The 27,781-nt window shown below is 38.4% G+C and overlaps 1 protein-coding gene across 1 annotated transcript in view; it reads right to left on the bottom strand.

The window, feature by feature from the left end:
* Nucleotides 1-27,781, bottom strand: part of Dnah12 (dynein axonemal heavy chain 12) — a 157,228-nt gene that overhangs the window by 85,841 nt on the left and 43,606 nt on the right. The window contains exons 22-33 of the mRNA XM_028754113.1: nt 25,327-25,446; nt 24,872-25,028; nt 24,320-24,492; nt 22,738-22,890; nt 22,242-22,481; nt 21,514-21,759; nt 21,043-21,162; nt 17,918-18,027; nt 16,027-16,210; nt 15,750-15,890; nt 11,651-11,734; nt 10,925-11,113 (exon numbers count right to left, since the gene is read on the bottom strand). Coding sequence (XP_028609946.1) covers nt 10,925-11,113; nt 11,651-11,734; nt 15,750-15,890; nt 16,027-16,210; nt 17,918-18,027; nt 21,043-21,162; nt 21,514-21,759; nt 22,242-22,481; nt 22,738-22,890; nt 24,320-24,492; nt 24,872-25,028; nt 25,327-25,446 — 1,917 coding nt within the window. The remainder of the gene's footprint in view (nt 1-10,924; nt 11,114-11,650; nt 11,735-15,749; nt 15,891-16,026; nt 16,211-17,917; nt 18,028-21,042; nt 21,163-21,513; nt 21,760-22,241; nt 22,482-22,737; nt 22,891-24,319; nt 24,493-24,871; nt 25,029-25,326; nt 25,447-27,781) is intronic.

The raw sequence follows: 27,781 nt of genomic DNA, 5'->3' as shown, positions 1-27,781 counted from the left end.
CTGGTACGAACTTTTATTTTCTCTATGAAGTCATCATAAATAATCTTTGTAATGTGGTTTATCCAGTTTTGTAAATACCATAGCTTTTCTCTTGCTAAAACCGTATTTTAAGATAGGAAGCTATTGAGTATCTTTCTGTATCCAATATATTTATTAAAATCTAGCTAAGTGTGTTCACTATTGCTGAACAGTGGTCTTCCAGAAGACTCTTCTGTATTGTAATACCAAGAATTACAATACAGAAAAAGATCTTTGAAGATGCAATTAAGAATCTGGAGATGAGGACATTATGTACTATCCAACAGCTATGAAATCCAAGACCCCAAGTGCCACAGAGAAATGCCACAGAGAGAAGGCCATGAGAAGCTGGAAGGAGGGATTGGAGTTATGCAGCCATGAGCCACAGAACTGGAGCCACCAGAATCTGGATGATAAAGGAAAATTCTTTCTTAGTATTTCCAAGGAAGTACAGCTCTACCAACATCTTGATGTCAGTCTCTAATCTCCAGAACCATGAGAAAGTAAAGTTCTGTTATTTAAGATACCACATTTATAGTAATTTGCTATGAATACCTTAATAAAATAGCACAGCATAAAGAGAATTCGTGGGAGCCTGAGGTGCTCAGGACCCATCAGCCACCCAAACCCTGCCCCTCCGGAATACCACCCCCCCTTCCGGCCCTCGCTAGATCCTTTTGTCTGGGGCAGACACCTAGATGATCAGGTCCCATGAAGACACCATATCCTGAGCCATCCAGAGGAACCACTGCACTCAGAGCAGTAGACACCATATCCTGAGCCATCCTAGGGGAGCCAGTGCACTCAGACCAGAGAAGGAACCACTGCACTCAGAGCAGCAGGATTTCAGGATCCCAGAGGCAGCCTGAGTCCCAGCAGTTCTTCCACCCAGAAACTCAGGATCGCACAGACATCTGGACTCTGAGGAGTTTTGACACAAGCAAGATAACTGGAAAGACAGGCTCGAGTCAGAGACAGTGAGTGGAGATAGCACTAGAGTTAACCAGATGACGAAAGGCAAGCGCAAGAACATAGGCAACATAAACCAAAGTAACTTGGCATCATCAGAACCCAGTTTTCCCACCACAGCAAGCCCTGGACACCTCATCACACTGGAAAAGCAGGATTCAGAATTAAAATCACTTCTCATGATGATGATAGAGGACTTTAAGAGGGACATAAATAACTCCCTTAAAGAAGTACAGGAGAACACAGGTAAACAGGTAGAAGCCCTTAAAGAGGAAACACAAAAATCCCTTAAAGAACTGCAAGAAAACACAAGCAAACAGGTGAACGAATTAAACAAAACTATCCAGGATCTAAAAATGGAAGTAGAAACAATAAAGAAATCTCAAAGGGAGACTACCCTGCAGATAGAAAACCTAGGAAAGAAATCAGGAATCGTAGATGCAAGCATCACCAACAGAATACAAGAGATAGAAGAGAGAATTTCATATGCAGATGATACCATGGAAAACATTGACACAACTGTCAAAGAAAATGCAAAATGCAAAAAGCTCCTAACCCAAAATATCCAAGAAATCCAGGACACAATGAGAAGACCAAACCTAAGGATAATAGGTATAGATGAAAGTGAAGATTCCCTGCTTAAAGGGCCAGTAAACATCTTCAACAAAATTATAGTGGAAAACTTCCCTAATCTAAAGAAAGAGATGTCCATGAACATACAAGAAGCCTACAGAACACCAAATAGACTAGACCAGGAAAGAAATTCCTCCTGTCCCATAATAATCAAAACATCAAATGCACAAAACAAAGAAAAAATACTAAAAGCAGTAAGGGAAAAAGGTAAAGTAACATAAAAAGGGAGACCTATAAGAATTACACCAGACTTCTCACCAAAGACTATAAAAGCCAGAAGATTCTGGACAGATATCATACAGACCCTAAAAGAACACAAATGCCAGCCCAGACTACTATACCAAGCAAAACTCTCAATTACTATAGATGGAGAAACCAAGATATTCCATGACAAAACCAAATTTACACAATATCTTCCCACAAATCCAGCACTTCAAAGGATAATTGATGGAAAACTCCAACACAAGGAGGGAAACTACAACCTAGAAAAAGCAAGAGTGTAATCTTCCAACAATCCCAAAAGAAGATAGCTACACAAACATAATTCCACCTCTAATAACAAAAATAACAGGAAGCAACAATCATTTTCCTTAATATCTCTTAACATCAATGGACTCAATTCTCCAATAAAAAGATGCAGACTATCAAACTGGATACATAAACAGGACCCAGAACTTTGCTGCATAGAGGAAATGCACCTTAGTGACAAAGACAGACACTACCTCAGAGTAAAAGGATGGAAAACAATTTTCCAAGCAAATGGTCCCAAGAAACAAGCTGAAGTAGCCATTCTAATATCAAATAAAATTGACTTTCAACCAAAAGTATTCAAAAAAGATAAGGAATGATACTTTATACTTATCAAAGGCACAATCTACCAAGAGGAACTCTCAATTCTGAACATCTATGCTCCAAACGCAAGGGCACCCACATACATAAAAGAAGCTTTACTAAAGTTCAAAGCACACATTGCACCTCACACAATAATAGTGGGGGATTTCAACACCCCACTCTCAGCAATGGACAGATCATGGAAACAGAAACTAAACAGAGACACAGTGAAATTAACAGAAGTTATGAACCAAATGGATGTAACAGATATCTATAGAACATCTCATCCTAAAACGAAAGAATATACCTTTTTCTCAGCACCTCATGGTACCTTCTCCAAAATAGACCATATAATTGGTCACAAAACAGGCCTCAACAGATACAAAAAAAGATTGAAATGATCCCTTGTATTCTATCAGATCACCACAGACTAAGGCTGGTCTTCAATAAAGACAAAAACAATGGAAAGCCCACATACATGTAGAAACTAAACAACACTCTACTCAGTAATGACTTGGCCAAGGAAGAAATAGAGAAAGAAATTAAAGACTTTTTAGAATTTAATGAAAATGAGGACACATCATACCAAAACTTGTGGGACTCCATGAAAGTAGTGCTAAGAGGAAAACTCATAGCTCTAAGTGCCTACAAAAAGAAACTGGAGAGAGCATACACTAACAACTTGACAGCACGCCTGAAAGCTCTAGAACAAAAAGAAGCAAGTACACGCAAGAGGGGTAGATGGCAGGAAATAATCAAATTCAGGGCTGAAATCAACCAAGTAGAAACAAAAAGAACTATACAAAATATCAACAAAACGAGGAGCTGGTTCTTTGAGAAAATGAACAAGATAGATAAACCCTTAGCCAGACTAACCAGAGGGCACAAAGACAGTATCCAAATTAACAAAATCAGAACTGAAAAGGGAAACATAACAACAGAAACTGAGGAAATTCAAAAAATCATCAGATTTTACTACAAAAGCCTATATTCAACAAAACTGGAAAATCTGGAAGAAATGGACAACTTTCTAGACAGATACCAGGTTACAAAGTTAAATCAGGAGCAGATAAACTATCTAAACAGTCCCATAACCCCTAAAAAAATAACAGCAGTCATTAAAAGTCTCTCAACCAAAAAAAGCCCAGGACCAGATGGTTTTAGTGCAGAATTCTATCAGACCTTTAAGGACGACTTAATACCAATTCTCTTCAAACTATTCCACAAAAATAGAAACAGAAGGAACACTACCCAATTCGTTCTATGAAGCCACAATCACGCTCATACCTAAACCTCACAAAGACCCAACAAAGAAAGAAAACTTCAGACCAAACTCCCTTATGAATATCAATGCAAAAATACTCAATAAAATTCTAGCAAACCGAATCCAAGAATACATCAAAACAATCATCCATCATGATCAAGTAGGCTTTATCCCAGGAATGCAGGGATGGTTCAATATTTGGAAATCCATCAACATAATCCACTATATAAACAGATTCAAAGAAAAAAAACATATGATCATCTCACTAGATGCTGAGAAAGTATTTGACAAAATTCAACATCCCTTCATGGTAAAAGTCTTGGAAAGATGAGGAATTCAAGGCCCATACCTAAACATAGTAAAAGCAATATACAGCAAACCAGTAGCCAACATCAAACTAAATGGAGAGAAACTTGAAGCATTCCCACTAAAATCAGGCACTAGACAAGGCTGCCCACTCTCTCCCTACCTATTCAATATAGTACTGGAAGTTCTAGCCAGAGCAATTAGACAACAAAAGGAAGTCAAAGGGATACAAACAGGAAAGGAAGAAGCAAAAATATCACTATTTGCAGATGATATGATAGTATACTTAAGTGACCCTAAAACTTCCACTAGAGAACTCCTAAACCTGATAAACAACTTCAGCAAAGTGGCTGGATATAAAATCAACTCAAGGGCTGGAGAGATGGCTCAGAGGTTAAGAGCACTGACTGCTCTTCCAGAGGTACTGAGTTGAATTCCCAGCAACCAGATGGTAGCTCACAACCATCTGTAAAGGAATCCGATGCCCTCTTCTGGTGTGTCTGAAGACAGCTACAATGTACTCTTACAAATGAAATAAACAAATTTTTTAAAAAAAATCAACTCAAACAAATCATTGCCTTTCTCTACTTGAAGGATAAACAGGCTGAGAAAGAAATTAGGGAAATGACACCCTTCACAATAGTCACAAATAATACAAAATACCTTGGTGTGACTCTAATCAAGCAAGTGAAAGATCTGTATGACAAGAACTTCAAGTCTCTGAAGAAAGAAAACGAAGAAGATTTCAGAAGATGAAAAGATCTCCCATGCTCATGGATTGGCAGGATTAATATAGTAAAAATGGCCATCTTGTCAAAAGCAATATACAGATTCAATGCAATCCCCATCAAAATTCCAAATCAATTCTTCATAGAGATAGAAAGAGCAATTTGCAAATTCATTTGGAATAACAAAAAACCCAGGATAGCGAGAACTATTCTCAACAATAAAAGAACTTCTGGGGGAATCACCATCCCTGACCTCAAGCTGCACTACAGAACAATAGTGACAAAAACCGCATGCTACTGGTACAGATACAGGCAGGAAGATCAAATGGACTATAATTGAAGACCCAGAAATGAACCCACACATCTATGGTCGCTTGATCTTTGACAAAGGAGCTAAAACCGTCCAGTGGAAAAAGGACAGCATTTTCAACAAATGGTGCTGGTTCAATTGGAGGTAAGCATGAAGAAGAATGCAAATTAATCCATACTTATCTCCTTGTACAAAGCTGAAGTCTAAGTGGATAAAGGACCTCCACATAAAACCAGATACACTGAAACTAATAGAAGAGAAGGTAAGGAAGACCCTTGAATACCTAGGCACAGGGGAAAAGTTCCTGAACAGAACACCAGTAGCTTATGCTCTAAGATCAAGAATTGCCAAATGGGACCTCATAAAATTGCAAAGCTTCTGTAAGGCAAAGGACACTGTCAATAGGACAAAACGGCAAAAACAGATTGCGAAAAGATCTTTACCAATCCTACATCCATTAGAGGGCTAATATCCAAAGTATACAAAGAACTCAAGAAGTTAGATTCCAGACAACCAAATAACCCTATTAAAAATGGGGTACAGAGCTAAACAAAGAATTCTCAACTGAGGAAACTAGAATGGCCAAGAAGCACCTAAAGAAATGTTCAATATCCTTAATCATCAGGGAAATGCAAATCAAAACAACCCTGAGATTCCACCTCACACCAGTCAGAATGGCCAAGATCAAAAACTCAGGTGATAGTAGATGCTGGAGAGGCTGTGGAGAAAGAGGATCACTCCTCCATTGTTGGTGGGATTGTAAGCTGGTGCAACCACTCTAGAAATCAGTCTGGCAGTTCCTCAGAAAATTGGACATAGCATTACTTGAGGACCCCAGCTATACCACTCCTGGGCATATGCCCAGAAGATGCTCCAACATATAACAAGGACATATGCTCCACTATGTTCATAGCAGCCTTATTTATAATAGCCAGAAGCTGGAAAGAACCCAGATGTCCTTCAACAAAGGAATGGATACAGAAAATGTGGTACATTTACACAATGGAATATTACTTAGCTATTAAAAACAATGAATTTGAAAAATTCCTGGGTAAATGGATGGAGCTAGAAAATATCATCCTGCGTGAGGTAACCCACTCACAAAAGAACACACATGGTATGCATTCACTGATAATTGGATATTAGCCCAAAAGCTGGCAATATCCAAGATACAACTAACTCACAGACCACATGAAGCTCATGAAGAAGGAAGACCAAAGTGTGGGTGCTTTGGCCCTTCTTAGAAGGAGTAACAAAATACTCACAGGAGCAAATATGGAAACAAAGTGAGGGACAGAAACTGAAGGAGGGGCCGCCCAGAGACTGTTCCACCTGGGTATCTATCCCTTGTGCAGTCACCAAAGGTAGACACTGATGTGGATGTCAGGAAGTGCATGTTGACAGGAGCCTGATATAGCTGTCTCCTTAGAGGTCTGCCAGAGTTTGACATATACAGAGGCGAATGCTCACAGGTAACCACTGAACTGATCATGGGGTTCCCAATGGAGGAGTGAGAGAGAAGACTGAAGGAGATGAAAGGTTTTGCGGCCCCATGGGGAGAACAACAATACCAACCAACCAGAGCTCCCAGGGACTAAACCACCAGCCTGGGAGACATAGGGAGGGACCCATGGCTCCAGCTGTATATGTAGGGGAGAATGACAGTGTCAGACATAGGTGGGTGAGGAAGTCCTTGGTCCAGTGAAGGTTGGGTGCCTCAGTTTGGGGGAAATCGTGGGTGGGGAGGTGGGAGTGGGAGGGGGACATATCCTCATAGAAGCAGGAGGAGGGGGGATGGGATAGGAAGTTACCAGGTAGAGGGGAAAGGGGATTACATCTGAAATGTAAATAAAATATCCAATAAAAAAATTTAAAAAAGATAATTCATAAAATTCTAAATACTCATGTATGTTTACAAAGACATGTAATTAAGATAGTTTAAAATCTATTTATGTTAAAGTTTATGTGTGTGCATATATCTGAGTGTAGGTGGGCATCAGAGCCCCTGGGGTTGGAGTTTTGTGAGTCACTCAATATGGTTGCTGGCTACTGGGAACTGAATGTGGGTCTTCTACAAGAGCAGTGTGTATTCCTGACCACTGGGCATCTCTCTAGCACCTAAAATTTTTATAAAATATAGAAAGGATCGTCTTTCTGGTCTATACCTCCAACTGAACCTGTACCAGATCCATATGCTTGCCCCCCACCCCATAGCCTACCAGTCTCTCAGGAGGTCTGCCATAGCCAGGAACACAAGTAAGACCCCTGCCCCAATACCACACCAGCGAGGACCCCACAGAGCCCAACAGACATGAGATCCATCCCTCTTTGCATGACCCCCCTCATCCTCCTGGTCTGCACCTGTATCTGAATCTGTGGCAGATCAAAGTGCCTGCTCCTAGACACAAAGCCAGACGGTCTGCCAGAAGGCGTGCCCTAACCAGAGACAGCACTGCCTGCCAGCATATCCAGGAGGCCTGCTCTAACCAGGATCACACAGCCCTATCTGCCACCAAAGAGGCCTACTCCAGCCCAAGACACCCAGACACCAGAGATAACCAGATGGCAAAAAGCAAGCACAAGAACATAAGCAACAGAAGCCAATGTAATTTGGCACCATCAGAACCCAGTTCTCCTACTACAACAAGCCCTGGATATCCTAATACACTTGAAGAACAAGATTCTGACCTAAAACCCCATCTCATGTTGATGATAGAGGCATTTAAGGAGGATATAAATAATTCCCTTAGAGAAATACAGGAAAACACAAATAGGTAGAAGCCCTTAAAGAGAAAATAAATAAATCATTTAACAAAATAAAGGGAAATACAATCAGGTGAAGGAATTGAACAAGACAGTCCAACATCTAAAAATGGAAATAGAAACAATAAATAAATCACAAATGAAGGCAACCTGGAGACACAAAAACCTAGGAAATAGATTAGGAGCTACAGATGCAAATATCACCAAGAGAATATAAGAGATAGAAGAGAGAATCTCAGGCATAGAAAATACTATAGAAGATATTGACATGTTGGTCAAAGAAAATACAAAGTGTAAAAAGTTCCTAGCTGAAGACATCCAGGAAATTTGGGTTATAATGAGAAGACCAAACCTAAGAATAATATGAATAGAAGAGGGGCAGAAAATATCTTCAGCAAAATCATAGAAGACTTGTCTAACCTAAAGAAAGAGATGCCCATAAACACACAAGAAGCTTACAGAACACCAAATAGATTGGACCAGAAACAAAAATTCTACTGCCATATAATAATCAAAACACCAAATTTATGGAACAAAGAAAGAATATTAAAAGCTGCAAGGGAAAAAGGCCAAGTAACATATAAGGGCAGACCTATCGGAATTACACAGACTTCTCAACAGAGATGTTAAAAGCCAGAAGATCTTGGACAGATGTTATACAGTCTCTAAGAGAACACAGATACTAGCCCAGGCTACTGTACCCAACAAAACTCTCAATCACCATAGATGGAGAAACAAAAATATTCTATGACAAAAATCAAATTTAAACAATATCTTTCTACTAATCTAGCCCTACAGAGGATACTAGAAGGAAAACTCCAACACAAGGAGGGAAACTACACCCAAGAAAACATAAGAAATCAATCATCTCTTAACAAATCCAAAAGAAAAGAATCACACACACACACACACACACACACACACACACACACACACACAATATCACTTCCAACAACAAAAAATAACAATCATTGGTCTTTAAATCTCTCAACATCAACAGACTCAATTCTCTAATAAAAAGACACAAGCTAACAGACTTTATACATAAACAGGATCCATCATTTTGCTGCATACAACAAACACACCTCAGCTACAAAGGTAGACACTATCTCAGAGTAAAGCACTGGAAAAAGGTTTTCTAAGCAAACTGTCACAAGGAACAAGCTGGAGTAGCCATATTCTAATATCCAATAAAATAGACTTTCAAGCAAAAGTTATCAAGAGAGATGGGGAAGGATATTTCATACTCATCAAAGAAAAAGTCCACCAAGATGAACTCTCAATTCTGACCATCTACACTCCAAATGCAAGGGCACCCACATACATAAAAGAAACGTTACTAAAGCTCAAAACACACGTTGAACCTCATACAATAATGGTAGGAAACTTCAATACCCTACTCTCACCAATGGACAGATCGTGGAAACAGAAACTAAACAGAGACACAGTGAAAGTAACAGAAGTTATGAACCAAATGGATTTAACAGATATCTATAGAACATTTCACTCTAAAACAAAAGAATATACCTTCTTCTCAGCACCTCATAGTACCTTCTCCAAAATAGACCATATAATTGGTCACAAAACAGGCCTCAACAGATACAAAAAGATTGAAATAATCCCTTGCATCCTATCAGATCACCATGGACTAAGGCTGGTCTTCAATAAAAACAAAAACAATAGAAAGCCTACATACTCATGGAAACTGAACAACTCTCTACTCAATGATAACTTGGTCAGGCAAGAAATAAGAAAGAAATTAAAGATTTTCTAGAATTTAATCAAATTGAAGGCACAGCATATCCAAACTTATAGGACACAATGAAAGCAGTGCTAAGAGGAAAATTCATAGCACCGAGTACTTTCATAAAGAAATTGGAGAAATCAGATCAGAAAGGTCTAGAACAAAAAGAAGCAAACACACCCAAGAGGAGTAGAAGGCAGGAAATAACCAAACTCAGGGATGAAATCAACCAGTTAGAAACAAAGAGAACAATACAAAGACTCAACAAAACCAAGAGCTGGTTCTTTGTGAAAATCAACAAGATAGATAAACCCTTAGCCAAACTAACTAAAGAATACAGAGACTGAATCCAGATTAACAAAATCAGAAATAAAAAGGGAGACATAACAACAGAAACTGAGGAAATTCAGAAAACTATCAGATCTTACTACAAAAGCCAACCATTGGACTGAGGTCCAGGATTCCTATAGAAGAGTTAGGGGAAGTATTTGAGGAGCTGAAGGAGATGGTAACCCCATAGGAAAGCTAACAGTGGCAACTAACCCGGACCCCTGGGAACTCTTTGGGACTAAACCACCAACCAAAGAGCATACATGGACTGGTCCATGGCCCTGCCACATAAGTAGCAGAGGACTACCTTGTCTGGCCTCAGTGGTAGAGGATACACCTAGTCCTGTAGAGGCTTGATGCCCCAGGGAAGGAGGATGTTAGGGGGATAAATTGTAAAGTGTGTAGTAGGGTAGCACCCTCTCAGAGGCAAAAGGGAGGTGGGATGAGGAGAAAACTCTGGGATAGGGGACAATATTTGGAATGTAAATAAAATAATTAAAAATATAAAGTAATTGGGATCTTTAAAGGTCTAGAAACTATGGTTTAATACAAATATTCTAGGTAAATTTAAGCTTTTAAGTTAATTGTAATTTAAGCAATATAAAAGCAAAGAAAGCTGGGTATGTAAGGAAGATGCTTTTTTTGGGGGGAGGAGGGTGGAGTTCGAGACAGAATTTCTCTGTGTAGCCCTGGCTGTCCTGGAACTCATTCTATAGACCAGATTGGCCTCAAACTCAGAAATTTACCGGCCTCCCAAGTGCTGGGATTAAAGGCGTGCACCACCACTGACTGACCAGAAAGATGCTTGTGATCCAGGATTTGAGAGATGGAGGCAGGAAGATCAGAAGTTCAAGGTCCTTTTCAGTTTCATAGTGAGTTTGAGGTCAAAACAAATGACCAAATAAATAGTAAACAAACAAACAAAGATAAAGAAAAATGACTTTGTTCATCCAGCATTGTGACTGTAAATTTAATTGAGTTGTATGGAATCTTCAGAAACTGGAGTCATAGAATTACTGTGCTGTTACCTTGCATTTCTTCCTCCGAAATACTAAGGAAGGTGGTACTAGCCAGTTGAAAAGTTCTTTCAGCAGATGTTGATGTTCTAGTTCATTTAGAGGCTCTTTCAATGAATTCAACCATGAAGCCACAAGTGGCTCCCATCCTAACTGTGAAGGTTCCAAATAAATCATGCCGCAGCGACTCACAGTGGCTGGCTGGAGAAAAAGCACAGACTTCCTTTTTCCATTTCCAAAGATCGCTTTTCCACGCATGGTCCCTGACCATTACAGCTAGTACTCGTAAGTCCTTTCAGGATGTAGGCCACTCCCATTTTGGTACTCTAAAAACATGCTACGTGTTCCCAATACAGCAAACTATTTTCAGTCAGGTCCTTAGCCATCTTATATCTATTCATGTTTGGACATCTTCCAATCATGATTTGAAATGCCCAAACCTAACTCATCTCCTTGAAGAAGTCTTGAATCTTCTGCAAAACTAGGTCAAACACAAACATCTAAGGTCTTCCTCCTCCCATTGCCCCATGGATGCTCAGTTCTCTCCATGCTCTCAGGGCGCTTACACATAACTGTGTATTGGGATCATTCGTTAGCATCTTCCCACCCGTTTTAAACATACAGAGTATTAGTCATCTGTCTATCCCCAGTGTTAAGCCCATTTAGGACACAAAATATTTTGATTCAATAAATGAATAAACAAACTATAAACTAAATATTTATATATTAAGAACTTACCGAAGCCTGTGAAAGGTCCATTGTTTCAAAGATGAGGCTCATTTGAGGGGACATTTGAATGATTTCTCCACTCATAAGGCAAAGCTAAGGGCAAATATTTTTCAAATATTTTAAAATTTAGGTAGAATTGTTATCTTTATAGATAAAAGATGTGCTGGGATATAAAGGCATGAATATGGATGGAAGCCAGAAAAAAAATCCTAGTCTAGCCCTGTGTTTATGATGCCTCCTTAGCTTCTTGAATCTAAAACATTCCCTCTTCTATCAAATAGGTTCAAAGCGTGAATTTATCAATTACATCCCTTCTCTCAAACTCTCAGTTCTTCCATTATTATTAAAACTACCTTATCTCAAGCTCCTTAGCTTGAAGATCATTAAATTTTAATAATATTAATGACTATTATTATCAACTATTCATATATCAAATTAATTTCACTACAAAGTCTCAACTGCCTCCACGTTTCTCTCTTGCTTCCTCTTTGCTCTTACAATCTTCATCCCAGACTCAGGTTTACTCTGTCTAGTCGTAACCAACAATGAAGCATCTAACATTTCTGGATTCAGCTCATTAGGTATAGAATAGAGTGGCAAACAGTTGTACCGTACACTATGCTAGCCGCTAACCATGTAGGGCTATTTATATTTAACTTACCAATGTAAAATTAAATATAGTTCAGTTCTTCAACACCTTCTTTTTCTTGCTGCACAAGATGAAGTGAGAGCCTCAAGCATCCAGCAAGCACTCTAAGCTATCTCCCTACCCCAAGTTCAGTTCTTCAACTACACTAAGCAATTCTGCAAACAAAGTGTTGTCAAGCCACATGTGACTGACTGATGTCTACCTTAACAGTGCAGATATTTCCAGAATTGTAGAAAGTTCTACTTGAGAGAAGTAATCTAGAATATGTTTGGCCGGGCAGTGGTGATGTATGCCTTTAATCCTAGCACTTGGGAGGCAGAGATAGGCGGATTTCTGAGTTCGAGGCCAGCCTGGTCTACAGAGTGAATTCCAGGACAGCAGGGCTACACAGAGAAACCCTGTCTCAAAAAACAAAAACAAAAAAACCATCACTCTACTGTGCTGCCACCATCAGACACCATCAGACACAAGTCAGCCATGTGGAAATCCTTGCATTTGCTGTCACTTTCTAGGCATGGAGGATCTTCTTCTCACCAAAGCACTCCATTCCTGGCCTAATCCTGGCCCAATCTTGTTTTAATTTGAGACTGGGCCAGTGTTCATGAGGGTAAGCATTTCAGAGCAATAGAATCTTGTGTTCCTGACTAACCCATCTTTACTTTTTTTTCTTCACTTATTTTTGACTTACTTTGTTCTAGACATTCATTCCATATATCTGGAAATTTATCTCTTGAAAAACAAAACACTATGTAATTCTGAACAATTCAATTCAAGCATCTTAGCTCTGCCCACAGCTCCATCCAGTTTTCCTGCCCATTAGCACTGAATATACCCCTTTTCCTTTACTGGAGAACAGAGTTCTTCCTCCTAATGTATCATGACTGAGGTTCTCACTCACTCTACGCAGACCAACTTCCCCCTACTGTGCTCTCTCCTCATCTTGGTAAGGAATATCCTATCACAGCTGGTTTTACTTCCTTTCTTGGGTAAGTTCTGCTTTGTATACAGTGCTTCTACTATCCGCATGCCATTCATTATCTTTAGAGTCTGGGTGTATTTTCAGGATTGAAACTTTACCTTTACCTATGCCCAGGCTGCTTGTTTGTAGAGAATATTTCACAAATGCGGCCTTTGGTAGAATGGTGGTTCTAGCCTTTTAAATTAACCTGGTCCTCAGTACAACCCACATATACCTCTATGTTTCTGTAACCCAGTGGCTCTCAATCTTCTTAATACTGTGGTCCATGAGACTAACAGTTCCTCATGTTGTGGTGACCCCCAACTGTAAAATTTATTTTGTTGCTTCTTCTTTTTTTTGAGGGGGGGGGTAGTTTCAAGACAGGGTTTCTCTGTGTAGTCCTGGCTGTCCTGGAACTCACTCTGTAGACCAGGCTGGCCTCGAACTCAGAAATCCACCTGCCTCTGCCTCCCAAGTGCAGGGATTAAAGGCATGTGACCCCACTGCCTGGCTTTGTTGCTACTTCTTGACTGTAATTTTGCTACTGTTATGAATCATAATGTATGATGTATGATGTTTCTGATATGCAGGGTCTCTGATAAGTGACCCCAAAGGTCACAGTTGAGCCCATGAGTTGAGAAACACTGCTAAGCAAATCTGCTTCCCTTCCCAGCTCCCACCATGGCTACTTAAAACAGCTTCATTTCTTCTGAAAAGAACCAAGGCTTACCACAAGTCAGCAGAAGGACTGTATTTTATTTGTCACCACCAACTCTGTGTATCAGATGATACTCCCTGTCATCTGATGTGACAGCAGTGTTCTGTGTGAGTTTAAATTCCTACATTTCATTCTGCTGATTAACCCCTCCTTTCTGAATCATCAACACCTGTCTGTCTACTTTTCTCTCTCAGTGCCATCAAAACTACTGAGTGAAAAATATGACCAACAATGATAAAGTTCTTAAACATACATTTGAGTACTAATTAAATGAATTCACTATTTAATAGAATAGTCACTTCATATATTTATTAAAAAAAAAAAAACTTGTGTGGGGGAAATGGCCCAATAGTAGAGTTCTTGCTTAATATCTGCCCAAGGATTCAGTCCCTAATGCTACAAAACTAGAATGGAAATAAACTGAGACATATTCACACAGTAGAATACTAATACAGACATAAAAGAGAATAAGGAATAAAGTAGAAAACAACAACACAGACACCTTATGTACATAGACTAACATGAAGTTCAAAATGCGCTAAAACCAGTTATTACTTATTAAGTGATGACCTCTGGAACATATACTGACTTGGAAGGTGCATGAATGAACCTCTGGGTGCAGAGAATTTGATGCATCTTTATTTTGGTAACATCTATGAAAATGTTCAAATACATTAAAATCACAGCATCCACCTTTTAGAATTTTATGTCCATTTGCCCTCAATTAAAAGAAATATCATAAGACTTCCATTGTCTAGTTCTTTTGTACATCTCTCATGTCCCAGGGTAACATTGTACAGATAAACACTAAGGTATTTAACTTTTTTTTTTTTACAAAAGGGATGAGACTTTTATTTGATTCTAACTTCTATAAACTTCTATACGAAATTATAAGATTGAAGTAACTTAACTTACTCTTTTTTATATGTACGAGCTTTTTGTCCACATGTACATCTGTCCACCACATGCACACAGTGACAAGCAATGAGTTACAGACGACTGTTAGGCACCAGGTAGGTGCTGGGAATTGTACATTGATCTTGGGTCCTCAGTCCTCTGAAGAGTAGCCAGGGTTTTTAACAGCTAAGCAATCTCCCCAGTCCAATTTAAATTTTTAGTGGATTGTTGTGGTGGTTTGAATAAGAATAGCTCTAATAGGCTTATATATTTCAATGTTTACTTACATATATTTGAATGACTTTGTCACCAGGCACTATTTGAAAAGATTGAAAAGATTAAAAGGATTAAGTGTGGCCTTGTTGGAGGAAGTGTGTCACTGGGGGTGGGCTTTGAGGTTTCAATATCCCATGTCAAGACCAGAGTCAGTCAGTCAGTCAGTCAGTCAGTCAGTCAGTCAGTCAGTTTGTCTGTCTGTCTGTCTCTCTCTCTCCCTCCCTCCCTCCCTCTACCTGTAGATTATGACGCATCTCTCATCTACTGCTCCAGTGCCTGCCTACCTCCATTCTCTCTGTCCCAATGATAACGGTCTAGCCCTTTGAAACTGTAAGGACGCCCCCAATTAAATGGGTTCTTTTATACGAGCTGCCTTGGTCACGTTGTCTCTTCCCAGGAATAGAGCAGTGACTAGCACAATTACTATGTTAACACAGTAGCTTGAATATAGCACACTTGCATTCTATTAGAAACAAAAGACTATAGCATAGTCTTTACTGAAAAGATAATTTATAAATGCATTCATTTTTAACACACTTTAGTTTAAATATAATCCTAGAATTGATTAATTATGTCTGAATAAGTTCTGATTTAAATAATAGTAATTTACCTTTTTATTATCATCCAATACTGTATTCATACTCTCTATCCACAAAGTATCAATAGGACCATCAAATACAACCCATTTCCGGTCAGGTGATTCTGCTAAGGCAAATTCTCTAAATGTGTTTGCCACAATGCCATCAGTCCACTGAGGAAAAAAAGGAACAGCTGAAAAGCTTCCTTCATAAAATAAATTGGATTTCTGTTTTAAAACATAGAAATACTCCTAATTTCTTGCTTTAATATGCCCTGTCTATAGGAAAGAATGTTATCCTGTAGATTACCTCATGAGACACTGGGTCAAACTGCCCAAAGAGTTGGCCCATAGTAATTGATTTGGGGTTTACGGTCCTATACATGACCTTTTCTTCATCTCCATAGTTGCGTTCGTTCATAAGAGTTAAAGTGTCTGCCAGCACGTGCAACACCTCTGTCTTGGCAGCAAAAGGCTCTCCTACCAACATGAAACTACGAGAGACAGAATTTCACAGGAAGATGGTAAAAATATGACCAATCATTTGTACCAGTATAGAAGACATCACTCTGAAGTAATCACCATAGACAATTTTTTAATTTCTAAAATGTTTCCTCAGATAAGATGAAAATACACTTAACTTCTAAATTGATCAAATCTACACTGAGTTTTTCACATTTATAACACTCTCAAAGATAGCATATAATAAGATATATCTAAATGACAGTAAAATTTTATTATCTCTATACTCTTAAAATAAAAACCAAGACACTGTTTCTAAAGCTTCTGACAGCTTCGGTGATTACAAGGACTCTTTGCCATACATTTCCAGACCTTAAGAAGATTATATGACAGTGCTCTGTCTCAAAATAGGAAATTTTCCCTTTATATTTTCCGACTGAAGTTGATTGACTGTGGGTAACTAAAGCATAGAAATGGAAACTGCAGGAAAGGAGGGCTACCATGGCCGTTTCAGGAGGAAACAAGACTGGATGAAAATAGGCTGGAGGTGTAGAATCTACTAAACCTGGAGGGTTAAGGTTACCACAAGGATTTAGAGAAATAAAACTGTACTTAGGGCAGATGGAGGAGGAAACATAAAAGATGATTATAATTTCCAGAAGACGTTTGCCGGTTTCTACCTCCTGAGTCTGGTCTAACAGCATGTACATGTGCTCAACCCTGGATGCGTGAGCATTCGTTTACTCGTCCCTCATTTAGTATATGCTTGAAATTTTGCATAATGCAAATGTTTTCATTTTAACTTTTCAAAAATCATGATCAGACCCTAACTGTTAATAAACAGGAAACGGCGGAAGTCATTCTTCAGTTACTAAAAATAACATTTTCCTTCCTTGTTACTACATGTGTGCTGAGAGAAAAAGACAAAAATAGGAAGATATTTCAATGTTAAGTCAAGTCCTGTGGAAAACAGCTGGTTAGAAAGACCCAGGAAACAAAAATCAGGCAGAGTTAGGTCCATGATATTATAAAGAGCATTAAGTTTATATATTTTAAGAGATCTTTTAAGAAAAAATACATATAATTATGAATACAAAATTACATATCCACCTTACAAAGTAAGTTATATACACAAAATGTTTATAGCTGCTTGAATGATTCCCCATAAAGACGAGGTCCTAAAGTTTATATTCCATTAGTTTCACAGTAAAACCATCTCTGAAAATGGGACCATTAGGTGCCCAAGTGGATTTCAGAATTGTTATCTAACAATATAAGCTATGTTTACTTCAGTTTCTGAGACAGGATCTTCACATAGAGGCCAACCTGGCCTGCAATTCAGGACCCTCCTGCCTTGATGCTCACAAGCAGGATTAGAGGTGTGCATGCCTCTCCTTCTTTGTTTTGTTTTGGTTTTTTTCTGTAAACTACTGAGAAGAGAGGAGTTATTTGCTCCCTAGCCTTCCTAATATAAAAAGTTTATTGCGCCGGGCGGTGGTGGCGCATGCCTTTAATCCCAGCACTTGGGAGGCAGAGGCAGGTGGATTTCTGAGTTCGAGAGTTCGAGGCAAGCCTGGTCTACAGCGTGAGTTCCAGGACAGCCAGGGCTACACAGAGAAACCCTGTCTCGAAAAACAAAAAAAAACAAAAACAAAAAAAAAAAAAGTTTATTGCTTCTTTTCATTCTTTAGTTTAATTTAAAATAACATTAAACTATGGCAGATAATCAATATTCTTACCCGTGTCGAACAATCATCATTTCATATGTCTGAATAATTTTTTCAAGAAAAAATTTAACAGGCTGAAGATTATGTGTTTGGCAGGTTTCATGTGCACATTCCAAAAATTCCTGAAATAAAATAAAAATGAAATGTGTTTCTATAAAGTGTTATTATAGATCATGTCATACAGAAAGAATTTTTCAAATTAAAAAGAATAAATAGAACTAAAATGCTTTTAATATAACACTGTAAGTTATTAATGATCATAGCATTGGATGGATATATGTTTAAATAACATCAATTCTTTTTGCTAGTGTTTGCCAAAATTCTATATTTGGCTAAGAAACAAAAGAATATGCTTGATGACCCTTCATACCATAGCAACTAGGAATAAGCAGAGAAGCTGAAATATCAATAAAAGTTTAAGAGACATAAGGCACTGTAGATGCAAATCATTCTGATGGAACTTAAGTTCAGAAATGGGTTATTCTTTCCTGAGTGTCTTGGCTAGTTTTATGTCAACTCAACTTGACCCAAACTACAGTCATCTGAGAGGAGGAACCCTCAATTGAGAAAATGCCTCTATAAGAGCAGGCTGCAGGCAAGCCTGAAGGGAATTTTCTTAGTGATTGATGTGAGAGGGCCCAGCCCATTCTGTGTGGTGTCATCCTTGGGCTGGTGGTCCTGGGTTCTATAAGAAAGCAGGCTGAACAAGCCATAGGGAGCAAGTCAGTAAGCAACATCGATGGCTTCTGTATCAGCTCCTGCTTTTCAGGTTCCTGTCCTGTTTGAGTTTCTGTCCTGACTTCCTTTGATGATGAATTCTGATATTAAAGTTAAAGAAATCCTTTCCAGCTAGGCGCGGTGGTGCACACCTTTAATCCCAGCGCTCAGGAAACAGAGGCAGGTAGATCTGAGTTTGGGGCCAGTCTGGACTACTGAGGTGAGTTCCAGGACAGCAAGGGCTACACAGAGAAACCATGTCTGAAACAAACAAACAAACAAACAAACAAACAAATCCTTTCCTCCCCAAGTTTATTCTGGTCATGGTGTTTCATCACATCAATAGAAACCCTCACAAGATACTGGGTAAACGTGACTACAATTATGTTATGTCATGTTATGTGACGTTATGTTATGTTATGTCATATTACTATGGCCCCTTTAATGGTCATACTTTTAATCCCAGTACTTATGAACAAAAGCAGATAGATGTCTATGAGTTTTAGGCCAGTCACATGGTGACTCCATGTGAGATCTCACATGGTGAGATCCAAACCAGCCAGGGATACATTGTAAGACTCTGTCTCAACCTGCCTTCCTCCCCCAAAACCTAAACTTCTGCTGAAGGGAAGGACCTATAGTATAGCTAGATAGCACACAAAACAAGGAAAAGGAAACCAATACCCCAAGATCAAGCATATACTCAAAGATACTTATTCTACCACAGAGACATTTGCTCAACCCTGTTTATTGCAGCTCTGTTTATAATGGCTAGAAATGGGAAACTACCTAGATGTCCCTCGACAGAAGAATGGATGAGGAAAATGGGGTACATTTACACAATAGAGTATTAATCAGACTTTTTTTAAAAAATGAAATCATGAAATTCACAGGTAAATAGATAGAACTAGAAAAAAAAATCATCTTGAGTGAGGTATCCCAGACACAGAAAGACAACTATGGTACGGTATCCATTTGCTTATATGTGGATGTTAGCTGTTAAGTCAATGTTAAGGTTGCTACCAACCTTAAAAAGCAAGCTATAAATATGTTTTATGCAAATCTCGGGAAAGCATATTGCCTTCAAACAACAAAAGCAACAAGGGAAAAACAAATGTGTAAAGAAAACAAAATAACACGAGTCACACCTTATGTATCAATAATTAATTAAAATAATGTGAGTTGTACCTTACATATCAATAATTAATTAAAATAATGTGAGTCATTCCTCTTATCAATAATTGATTTGGGTCTGATTCAGCAGATAAGGCATCTGACACCCACCAAGCCTAACAACTTGAGTTCAGTCCCTGAGAACCACGTGCTGGAAGGAAAGAACTGACTCCTGCAAGTTGTTCTCCGACCTCTATATAAGAGCTGTGGCATGCATGTGTGCATATACACACATGTACAAACACATACAAAAGTAAATTAATTATTTTGACTGTAAATGGATTACACAATCCAATAAAAATGTATCAAAGGACTGAGCTGATTGAACAAACACAAGACCAAAGTATTTGCTGTCTGTTTCATCTCATAGAACACTCACAGAGAAAAATCAAATGGATGAGAAAGATATGCTGTGAAAATAAAAACAAAAGAGAGCAAAGGTAGATATACTTATAAATAGTAAATAAATATAATTATAAATAGTGAATAAATATTTACAAATAGTAAAAGGCTAAAAAGACAAAATAAATAAGCTTTAAGCTGAAAACTATAAAACTATAAAAAATAGAAAATAATAAAAAAAACACAGAAAGTCTTCAACAATGTCAAAAAGGACAGATTTTCAAAAACCAAATAAAACACCAAGGCAGCTGTAACAGTACACCCAGCACTGGGCACGTAATGATTCACAGCAAACACTTAGGCCCTAACGCAGGCATGGATTACAAGACAGTGGGAATGAATGGTGTTAGCATTCTCCTCTCACTATTTACCACACAATCCAAACATTAAATCGATTAAGAGACAAACTTGAATTCCACTTCAATCCAGGTGAAGATAGTAGATCTAAACATTTTTCCCAAATAGCAATAGAAAACAGATTTTTAGGTATACATGAAAAATTTGCAAAATTGACCACATAGCAAGCTACAAACTAAACCTTAACAGATCCAAAATAAAATCATACCAAGTATCTTTAAAATTTTTTTCCTATTTCAAATTTGATTTAAATCTTGAGTATTTTCATGTTCATAATAATCACAGGGGTTTTGCTACATCTTAAAAAGAAAAAAAAACAATGCTTCTCAAACTCTTCCAATTATTTTTTTGAAAAATGACTGCAAAGTCCCCTCTAAGATGATCCACACAGAGTAAGGTCCCCAATTTAATAACAGTTTGCAAATAATTGGACCATCAGTTGAATTTTGTTTTTGTACGGAGAAAGTAATTCTCATGGGTTCACTTACTTTGTAGTCTGCTTCAGGAAGCTTAATACCAGGAAATAAGTCACTAGTTATTCCATTAAACAAGGGTATGTCATGTGATAGAAACTTTGGTTCATTTACATCTTTAATTGATCGAAGAAGCTAAAATCACAAAAGGATAATGTAATTTAATTGCCTGCTCTTACATGTTTAATGCGTGCACACACATACACGCACACACATACACATACAAACTCTTAGCCAAAAGTCAGTTTATTTTGTATTGCTCCTAGAATTGCCCCACGATCAGAAACTAACACTATGCTTATCAAACCTAAAGGACTTTATACATTGTACAAAATACAATAAACAACCTAAAATTACCATTTCAATCTCACCTGAAAGACTCAGAGAAACAACTCAGCTACCTGTGCACAGTCCCTGCTTGATCTCACTAAAGAAGTTACCTTTCCATCGAGGTTTTCCCAATGCACACATGTAATTAATACTCACCAGTATGTCCTCATTTTCATTGGGGTATTTTAGTTTGAGATTCCCAGCTGCCACTAACACCGCTTTCACTGCTCGCATTCCGTAGTCATAATGAAACTGTGAGGACAGCTGCTCTGAGCACAGCCTGTAGGTCATCACTATCTTCACAGACAGAGGTTTTGCGTTCAGAAATCCATAGGAGTAGAGGGAGATTTCTGCGATGAGGGCATAGTTTGGAACCATCATAGCTACTGTTCTGAAAAGAACCTGAGGCACATAACAAATGAAATACATGATTTACAAAAAGAAGCCATTTTTAAAGCTAAGAAGAAGCAGGATTCAAAGAGGTGGATAGTCAGGTTTATTCTCTAAATGCAACACCTACTTACAAACTACTTTTTTTCAGCAGTAGTTAAATGTTTGTATTACTTGATAGTTTGGGACTTCTAAAACCACTTTTGGAAGCTGGGCAAGGAAGCATAACTATGGAATACTGGCCACCCAAGAGACTGAAACGGGAGGAGTGCAAGTCCAATCCCAGCCTTGGCAATTTAGTGAGACTATCTCAAGTTTGTTTAATAAACTCAGCCTTGGGTGGCAGTTCAGTGGTAGAGGGCTTGTTTAGTATGTGTGAGTCCAAGCCCCTGTATCACCAAACAAACAAGTGCTTGGAGCTTTAACTTATACCACATGGAAAAGGGAAGAAGGAAATGACGAACAAACAAACTTATACTTCCAAAAAAAATCACCTTGAGGTTGTCTGGCAACTCAGAACGTCCTGCATAGCCAGGATTCATAGTAATAGCTACAAAACAGTTTGGATTGAGTTTAAGTTCTGTCCCTTCAAAAACAAACACGTCTAGTTTCTGCTGAATCGCTCTCTGAATGCAAAGAATCTGCTGCGCCACCACAGACAGCACTTCCAGTTCAATTCGATTAAACTCATCAAAGCAAGCCCAAGCGCCCGAAGAAGCCAGTCCTTTAAAAAACTGAGAGGGAGGCAAATGGTTAATTTTCTTGTTTGTTTTTGTTTGTTTGTTTCTTTGTTTTTTTAAAAAAGACATTTGACCTTCTAACTCAAAATCAGAATTAAGCTTAAAAAGCTCCAAGGATATTACCTTTACCACTAAAATCAAAGCTCCATTAACACGTAAACTACAGCCCAGGACTATTAGCACAGGAATTTGCCTAAGTGTGCCCAGGAAGACCTAGCTGGAAGTCCGTGGCATCTGATACTCCTCCTACCTTTCCCATTGCGAGATAGTCTAGCCCATCAGAGCAGTTGAACACTACACACTGCACAGCCAGGGCTTTAGCCAGGTCCTTGGTGGTTTCCGTCTTTCCTGTGCCTGCTGGTCCTTCTGGAGCACCTCCAAGGTTTAAATAGAAGGCACCTATCTGAAAAATAAACAGTTTGTGTGAAAAGAATCTATGATTAGCTGAAACAAGCAAATTAACAAAGAAATAGACAGTCATTGGCCAAGCGAACTTATTTGTATTTGTAGCTCCGGGGAAGCCAGGTATGATGATATTGTTCTCTTTCAGCGTAGAAGTCTGTGACTATACAAATAGAATGTTTAAAGGGTCTCCACAGCTGTAAACTGTAACTAAATCTCCTGGTTGTCTAATTCTTCACACGTACTAGTTCTCCCTTCAAGAACAGAAAGTCTAGCTCTGAGGGAGTAAAATTAACTCTGGATGCTTTTCTTCAGAAGGTAGATGTGGAGATCTAGGTAGAAGAAAGACACTTCTAGGTAGAAGAAAGACACTTTCTATGGCTAGTTGCAAAGAGAGTAAAAGAGAGCACAGCAGTATGGGTGGGTCTAGATTTGGAAGACAAACAAATGTGCCATCTATGATGTCTCTGGACTGTGCTCTTTACTCTTGGTACGTTCTCCATTTCCTGCATCCCCAAAGAACTGTCTGAGTTTCTCTCACCACCACCATCACTTCCCACTTTGTATTATAGTTGATATGCATTCTTCTTTTTCATCAGTCAGAGTTTAAATTCAGTAGTGTATGAATCATTTCTCTAATAAATCATATGCACAAGAATCCTAGCATCATCTGCTACTAGAGAACTCAACTTTACACTGTAACCACTCAGCATTTAATGGGTGGCTGTTTCTTCATGTCCCTCCTCCATTCCCAAGTTAGGGCAGACGCAGCAAATGAAAATGCACAGGGAAACTTAAATTTCAGATGAGCAATGGATGATTTGTTAACAGTTCCCTTGCTTCCTTTACATTATTTAGAGCACACACACACACACACACATCACACACTACATATGATGCTTCATTTAACAGTAGATGGTGCCACTAACATATGCCATATAGCCTCTTCCTGTTGGCCATAAGCACCTAGTTTTATGGAACATCTAGTGTTGCAAATGCATATTTTTTTGCATTTGCATGAGACTGTATGTCTAGCCTTAAGTGACACCAGACACATGAATATATTTTCAATCACTTGAAATTTAGATTTAACTAGAAGTTCTAGATCTATCATTATTGTGGACTTTTGGTAGTTGTACTTCTGTCTTCCCAGAGATAACTTAAAAGAGAGGCCAGAGAGATGGCAAAGCAGGTAAAGGTATTTGACACTAACACTGACAACCTGAGTTTACTCCCTAGGTCCCATAAAGTAGGAGAGAACACAGTCCTGAAAGTTGTTCTCTGACCAGGGCACAGGCAGCACCCCACTCTCACACACACATACACACATAAATAATTGTAAAAATGTTTTAAACAAATGAGGAGAAGAAAATAAATTCTATACCAAAAAGTAAAATTTAATGTGTGAACAAAGTAATGTAAGTGCATACCAATGTTCTGTAACATCTGTCAGTTAAAGGAGTTATGACAAGTCGGGGTGAGTTGCCAAGATACTCATAAGCATATTTTACGTTGCAGTTAATGATTCGAACTCGAGCATTCTCAGATTCCCAGTAATACCGAAGTTGAGCGAGCCACTGGAAGTCTGTATCATGTGAGACACCTAGAAAGAATGAAATAAAATTACTAAGTGAATATGATTTGAAAAGTAATATTTTATTATCACAGCAAATAATAAAATAATTCATGTTTTCAAATTAAAGAAAAGATCATTCACCAGGTGATGGTGGTGCTTGCCTTTAATCCCAGCAATCAGAGGCATCAGGGGCAGGCAGATCCTGTGAGTTTGAGGCCAGCCTAGTCTACATAGCTAGTTCCAGAACAGCCAGGGCCACACAGAGAAAGCCTGTCTCAAAAAACAAACAAAAAGAAAGAAAACAAAAGATTATTCAAAAAGAAATCCTGTTAAGAAAAACCTCATGTCTTGGTTTCTTAGACACCATCCATACTTTACATTTTATATTAAAGAGACAGTCACCTACCCATTTCAATCATGTCCATGACGACATCTCTAGCGTGGACATCAATCGTAACCAAAGCCCCCAGTGTGATCCTGGTCTGCTTAGACAACTTCCCTCTCACCAGCTCCACAATGTCATTTAGTTGATACTGAAGTTCCTTGTAGTATTTCTTTAATCCCTACAAAATAGCAGCAGTTTAATTGACGTTATACACACACACACACTCACACACACACACACACACACACACACATGTATGGCTACGCATACACTTACTTATTTATGGAATAACTTTGACTTCATAATCTATTTCAAAATATAAGTGAGTTACAGAGTGAGTCTGTCTAAGCCTAGTAAAAATAACAAGCTTTCAAAAATGTTAATGCTGCATATAGAAATGACAAAGAACAGACAAGAAAACTAAAATATGAAACAAGAAAAAGAATGCTGCAGTTTAAAATCAAATGATGCTTTACCTCTGTTCCACCACTTATGACTTCCTGTGTCTCAGAAGTCCAGAACATTTGAGACACACAAAGAACAACCTGGCCAGGCCACTCTCTGACCCAGTCTTTTCTTGCAGATTCTGGATAAGCCTGAATAATTAAAATAAATTCCTATGTTTAAAAGGTTACAAGAGAAAAGAGAGCTGTGAACGTCTAACATTTTTAAAATTCTTTTGCTGGGTTAGTTGTCAAGTTTTTGACGAACAATACAAATTATTTCTATTATAAGGAAAATATAAAGATTTCATCAAACCATTTGAAAAGCCATACATAAGGAGGGTGAAGGTTATGAAATGGGTTTATGCTTAAGTATAGTTTATGAATGTGCAAAGGCTTACAAACAAGTTAAATATAATATATATTGATGTCGAATTTTAATTGAAAAGGAAACTTGCTGGCTAATGTTGTCAACTTGGCAAAATCTAGAGTCACTGGGGAGACAGGCCTCTGGCATGACTATGGGGTATAACTTGATTAGGTTGATTCAAGAAGACTGGTCCTAACTGCGGGTGGGACTATTCACTGGTCAGACGACTCTGGTATGTATAAAATAAAGCAAGCAAGCTAATCACTAGCAAGCACTCATGGCTTTCTCCTTTCTGGCTTTGGCTGTACTGTGGCCAGCTGCTTTTGGCTCCTGCTGTCTTGACTCCCCTGACACAATGGACTGTACCTTGAATTGTGAGCTAAAATAAACACCTCCTTCCTTGAGTTGCTTAGATGAGGTTATTTTATCATAGCAACATAGCAACTAAGACAGAGACCATATAACATATTGAAAAACTGGGCTAGTAGTTAGAATGTTTATGTCACTTATATAACTTTTCTAGAAACTTATATAACCAGGCTATATGATTACACTTATTAAATTATATACACCTTAACAATATGTACATTTGAATTTGAAATGTGCTTCTTTCTACTCCTAATACTTTCCTGTTTCAAAGCTTTAAATGTATTTTGGAAGGAAGACTTAATAGTTTAAAAGTACCTTGCCTTGATAACAAATGGTAACAGCAAATACAAATTATAAATTAAAAAACTTTATAGAATGAATTTTCAAATTGATGCTAATGGAAATTATTCTTTTAAAATAACTCATTAAATATAAGAATATAGATATGTTATTTATAAAATATTTCTTATTGAAGTACTTATAGCTACATTCAAATAACAGAGTAACTTAAGTGCTAAGGAAAAGTAGTGACATGTGGCAGGTACATTTTCTATGCCAGTGAAGGTATTAATTACATCATGGACAAAGTTGATGCTTTCCTGTGTGTTTTTAGTTTGTTTGGAATCATAGAGAAAGGAGAAAAATGAGATCAAGTTGCAAAAACAATGATGCTGCAGAAAAGCCATCTCAAGAAAATGAACGCTGGGCTAGAGAGGTTACTCAGTGATGAAACATGTGTAACATTCTCCCAGAGGACCATCTCCCAGAAGACCAGAGTCCAGTTCCCAGCACCCGTGTCTGGCTGCTCCCAACTGGCAGTAACTCCAGTTCCAGAGGGATGTGATGTCTCTGGCCTCCATGGGTACTTGCAGTGATGTGCACATACTCTCAAAGAGAGGCACATAAATACTATGCATAATTAAAACAATAATTTTGAAAGAGAAGCTTCATAGGGCCCTTTAAGAGAAGGCTGTCTCACTCATGCAGTGACTTCCTGGAAATCGGCTGCAAGGGCTTTTCAAACTACTCCCACTGCACAGCTGCTCCTTTGTGGTGTTAAAGGCAGAACAAGGTAACACACACATTTCAAGATTGGAATATTTTGGTTAGCATTAAGTGAGGTACATAAAAGTATCCAGGTGCTATATTTCCTTCAATTTATAATGTACTCATGTACGTTCAACTCGTTAGAGGTTTAAAGTAGTTAAGTCTCAAAAGCAACAAATGAACTAGATAATTTACTTAGTACCATGTTTGAGAGGGTCTGACCTATAGATCAGCAAATATTAAAGCACATGGCTGTTTGCCTTCTAGAAATATGTAAGTAGCACTGCAGTGTTCTGTTTGTTGTTGTTGTTTTTTTAAGATTTGATTTACTTATTTATTGTGGGTGTGGGGATACATGCCAAAGTGCAGGTGTGACAATCAATAGATAACACATGAGAGTCAGCTCCCCGTTCCCATCACATGGATTTTAGGGATGCAACTCAGACTGTCAGGCTTGGCAGCAAGAACCTTTACCTGGTTAGCCATTTCTATGGGTTTGTTGTTTGTTTGTTTGCTTGTTTTGTTGTTGTGAGATAGAGTTACTTTGTAGCTCAAGCTGGAACTGAAACTGTGTAACCCATGTTGGCCTCAAACTCTGGGCAGTACACCTTCCCCATCTTCTCCAGTGCTGACATTGTAGCTGTGAGCTACTGTATCTGGTCTGCGGAGAGCTTTTGAGGCCGCTTGGCAGGAATCTGACAT

This window comes from Grammomys surdaster, unplaced genomic scaffold (genome assembly GCF_004785775.1).
Source record: "Grammomys surdaster isolate TR1022 unplaced genomic scaffold, NIH_TR_1.0 125979, whole genome shotgun sequence".
In the NCBI taxonomy this organism is placed as follows: Eukaryota; Metazoa; Chordata; class Mammalia; order Rodentia; family Muridae; genus Grammomys; species Grammomys surdaster.
The sequence above is the reverse complement of the archived record's forward strand: the minus strand, read 5'-3'. Positions and strand labels throughout refer to the sequence as shown.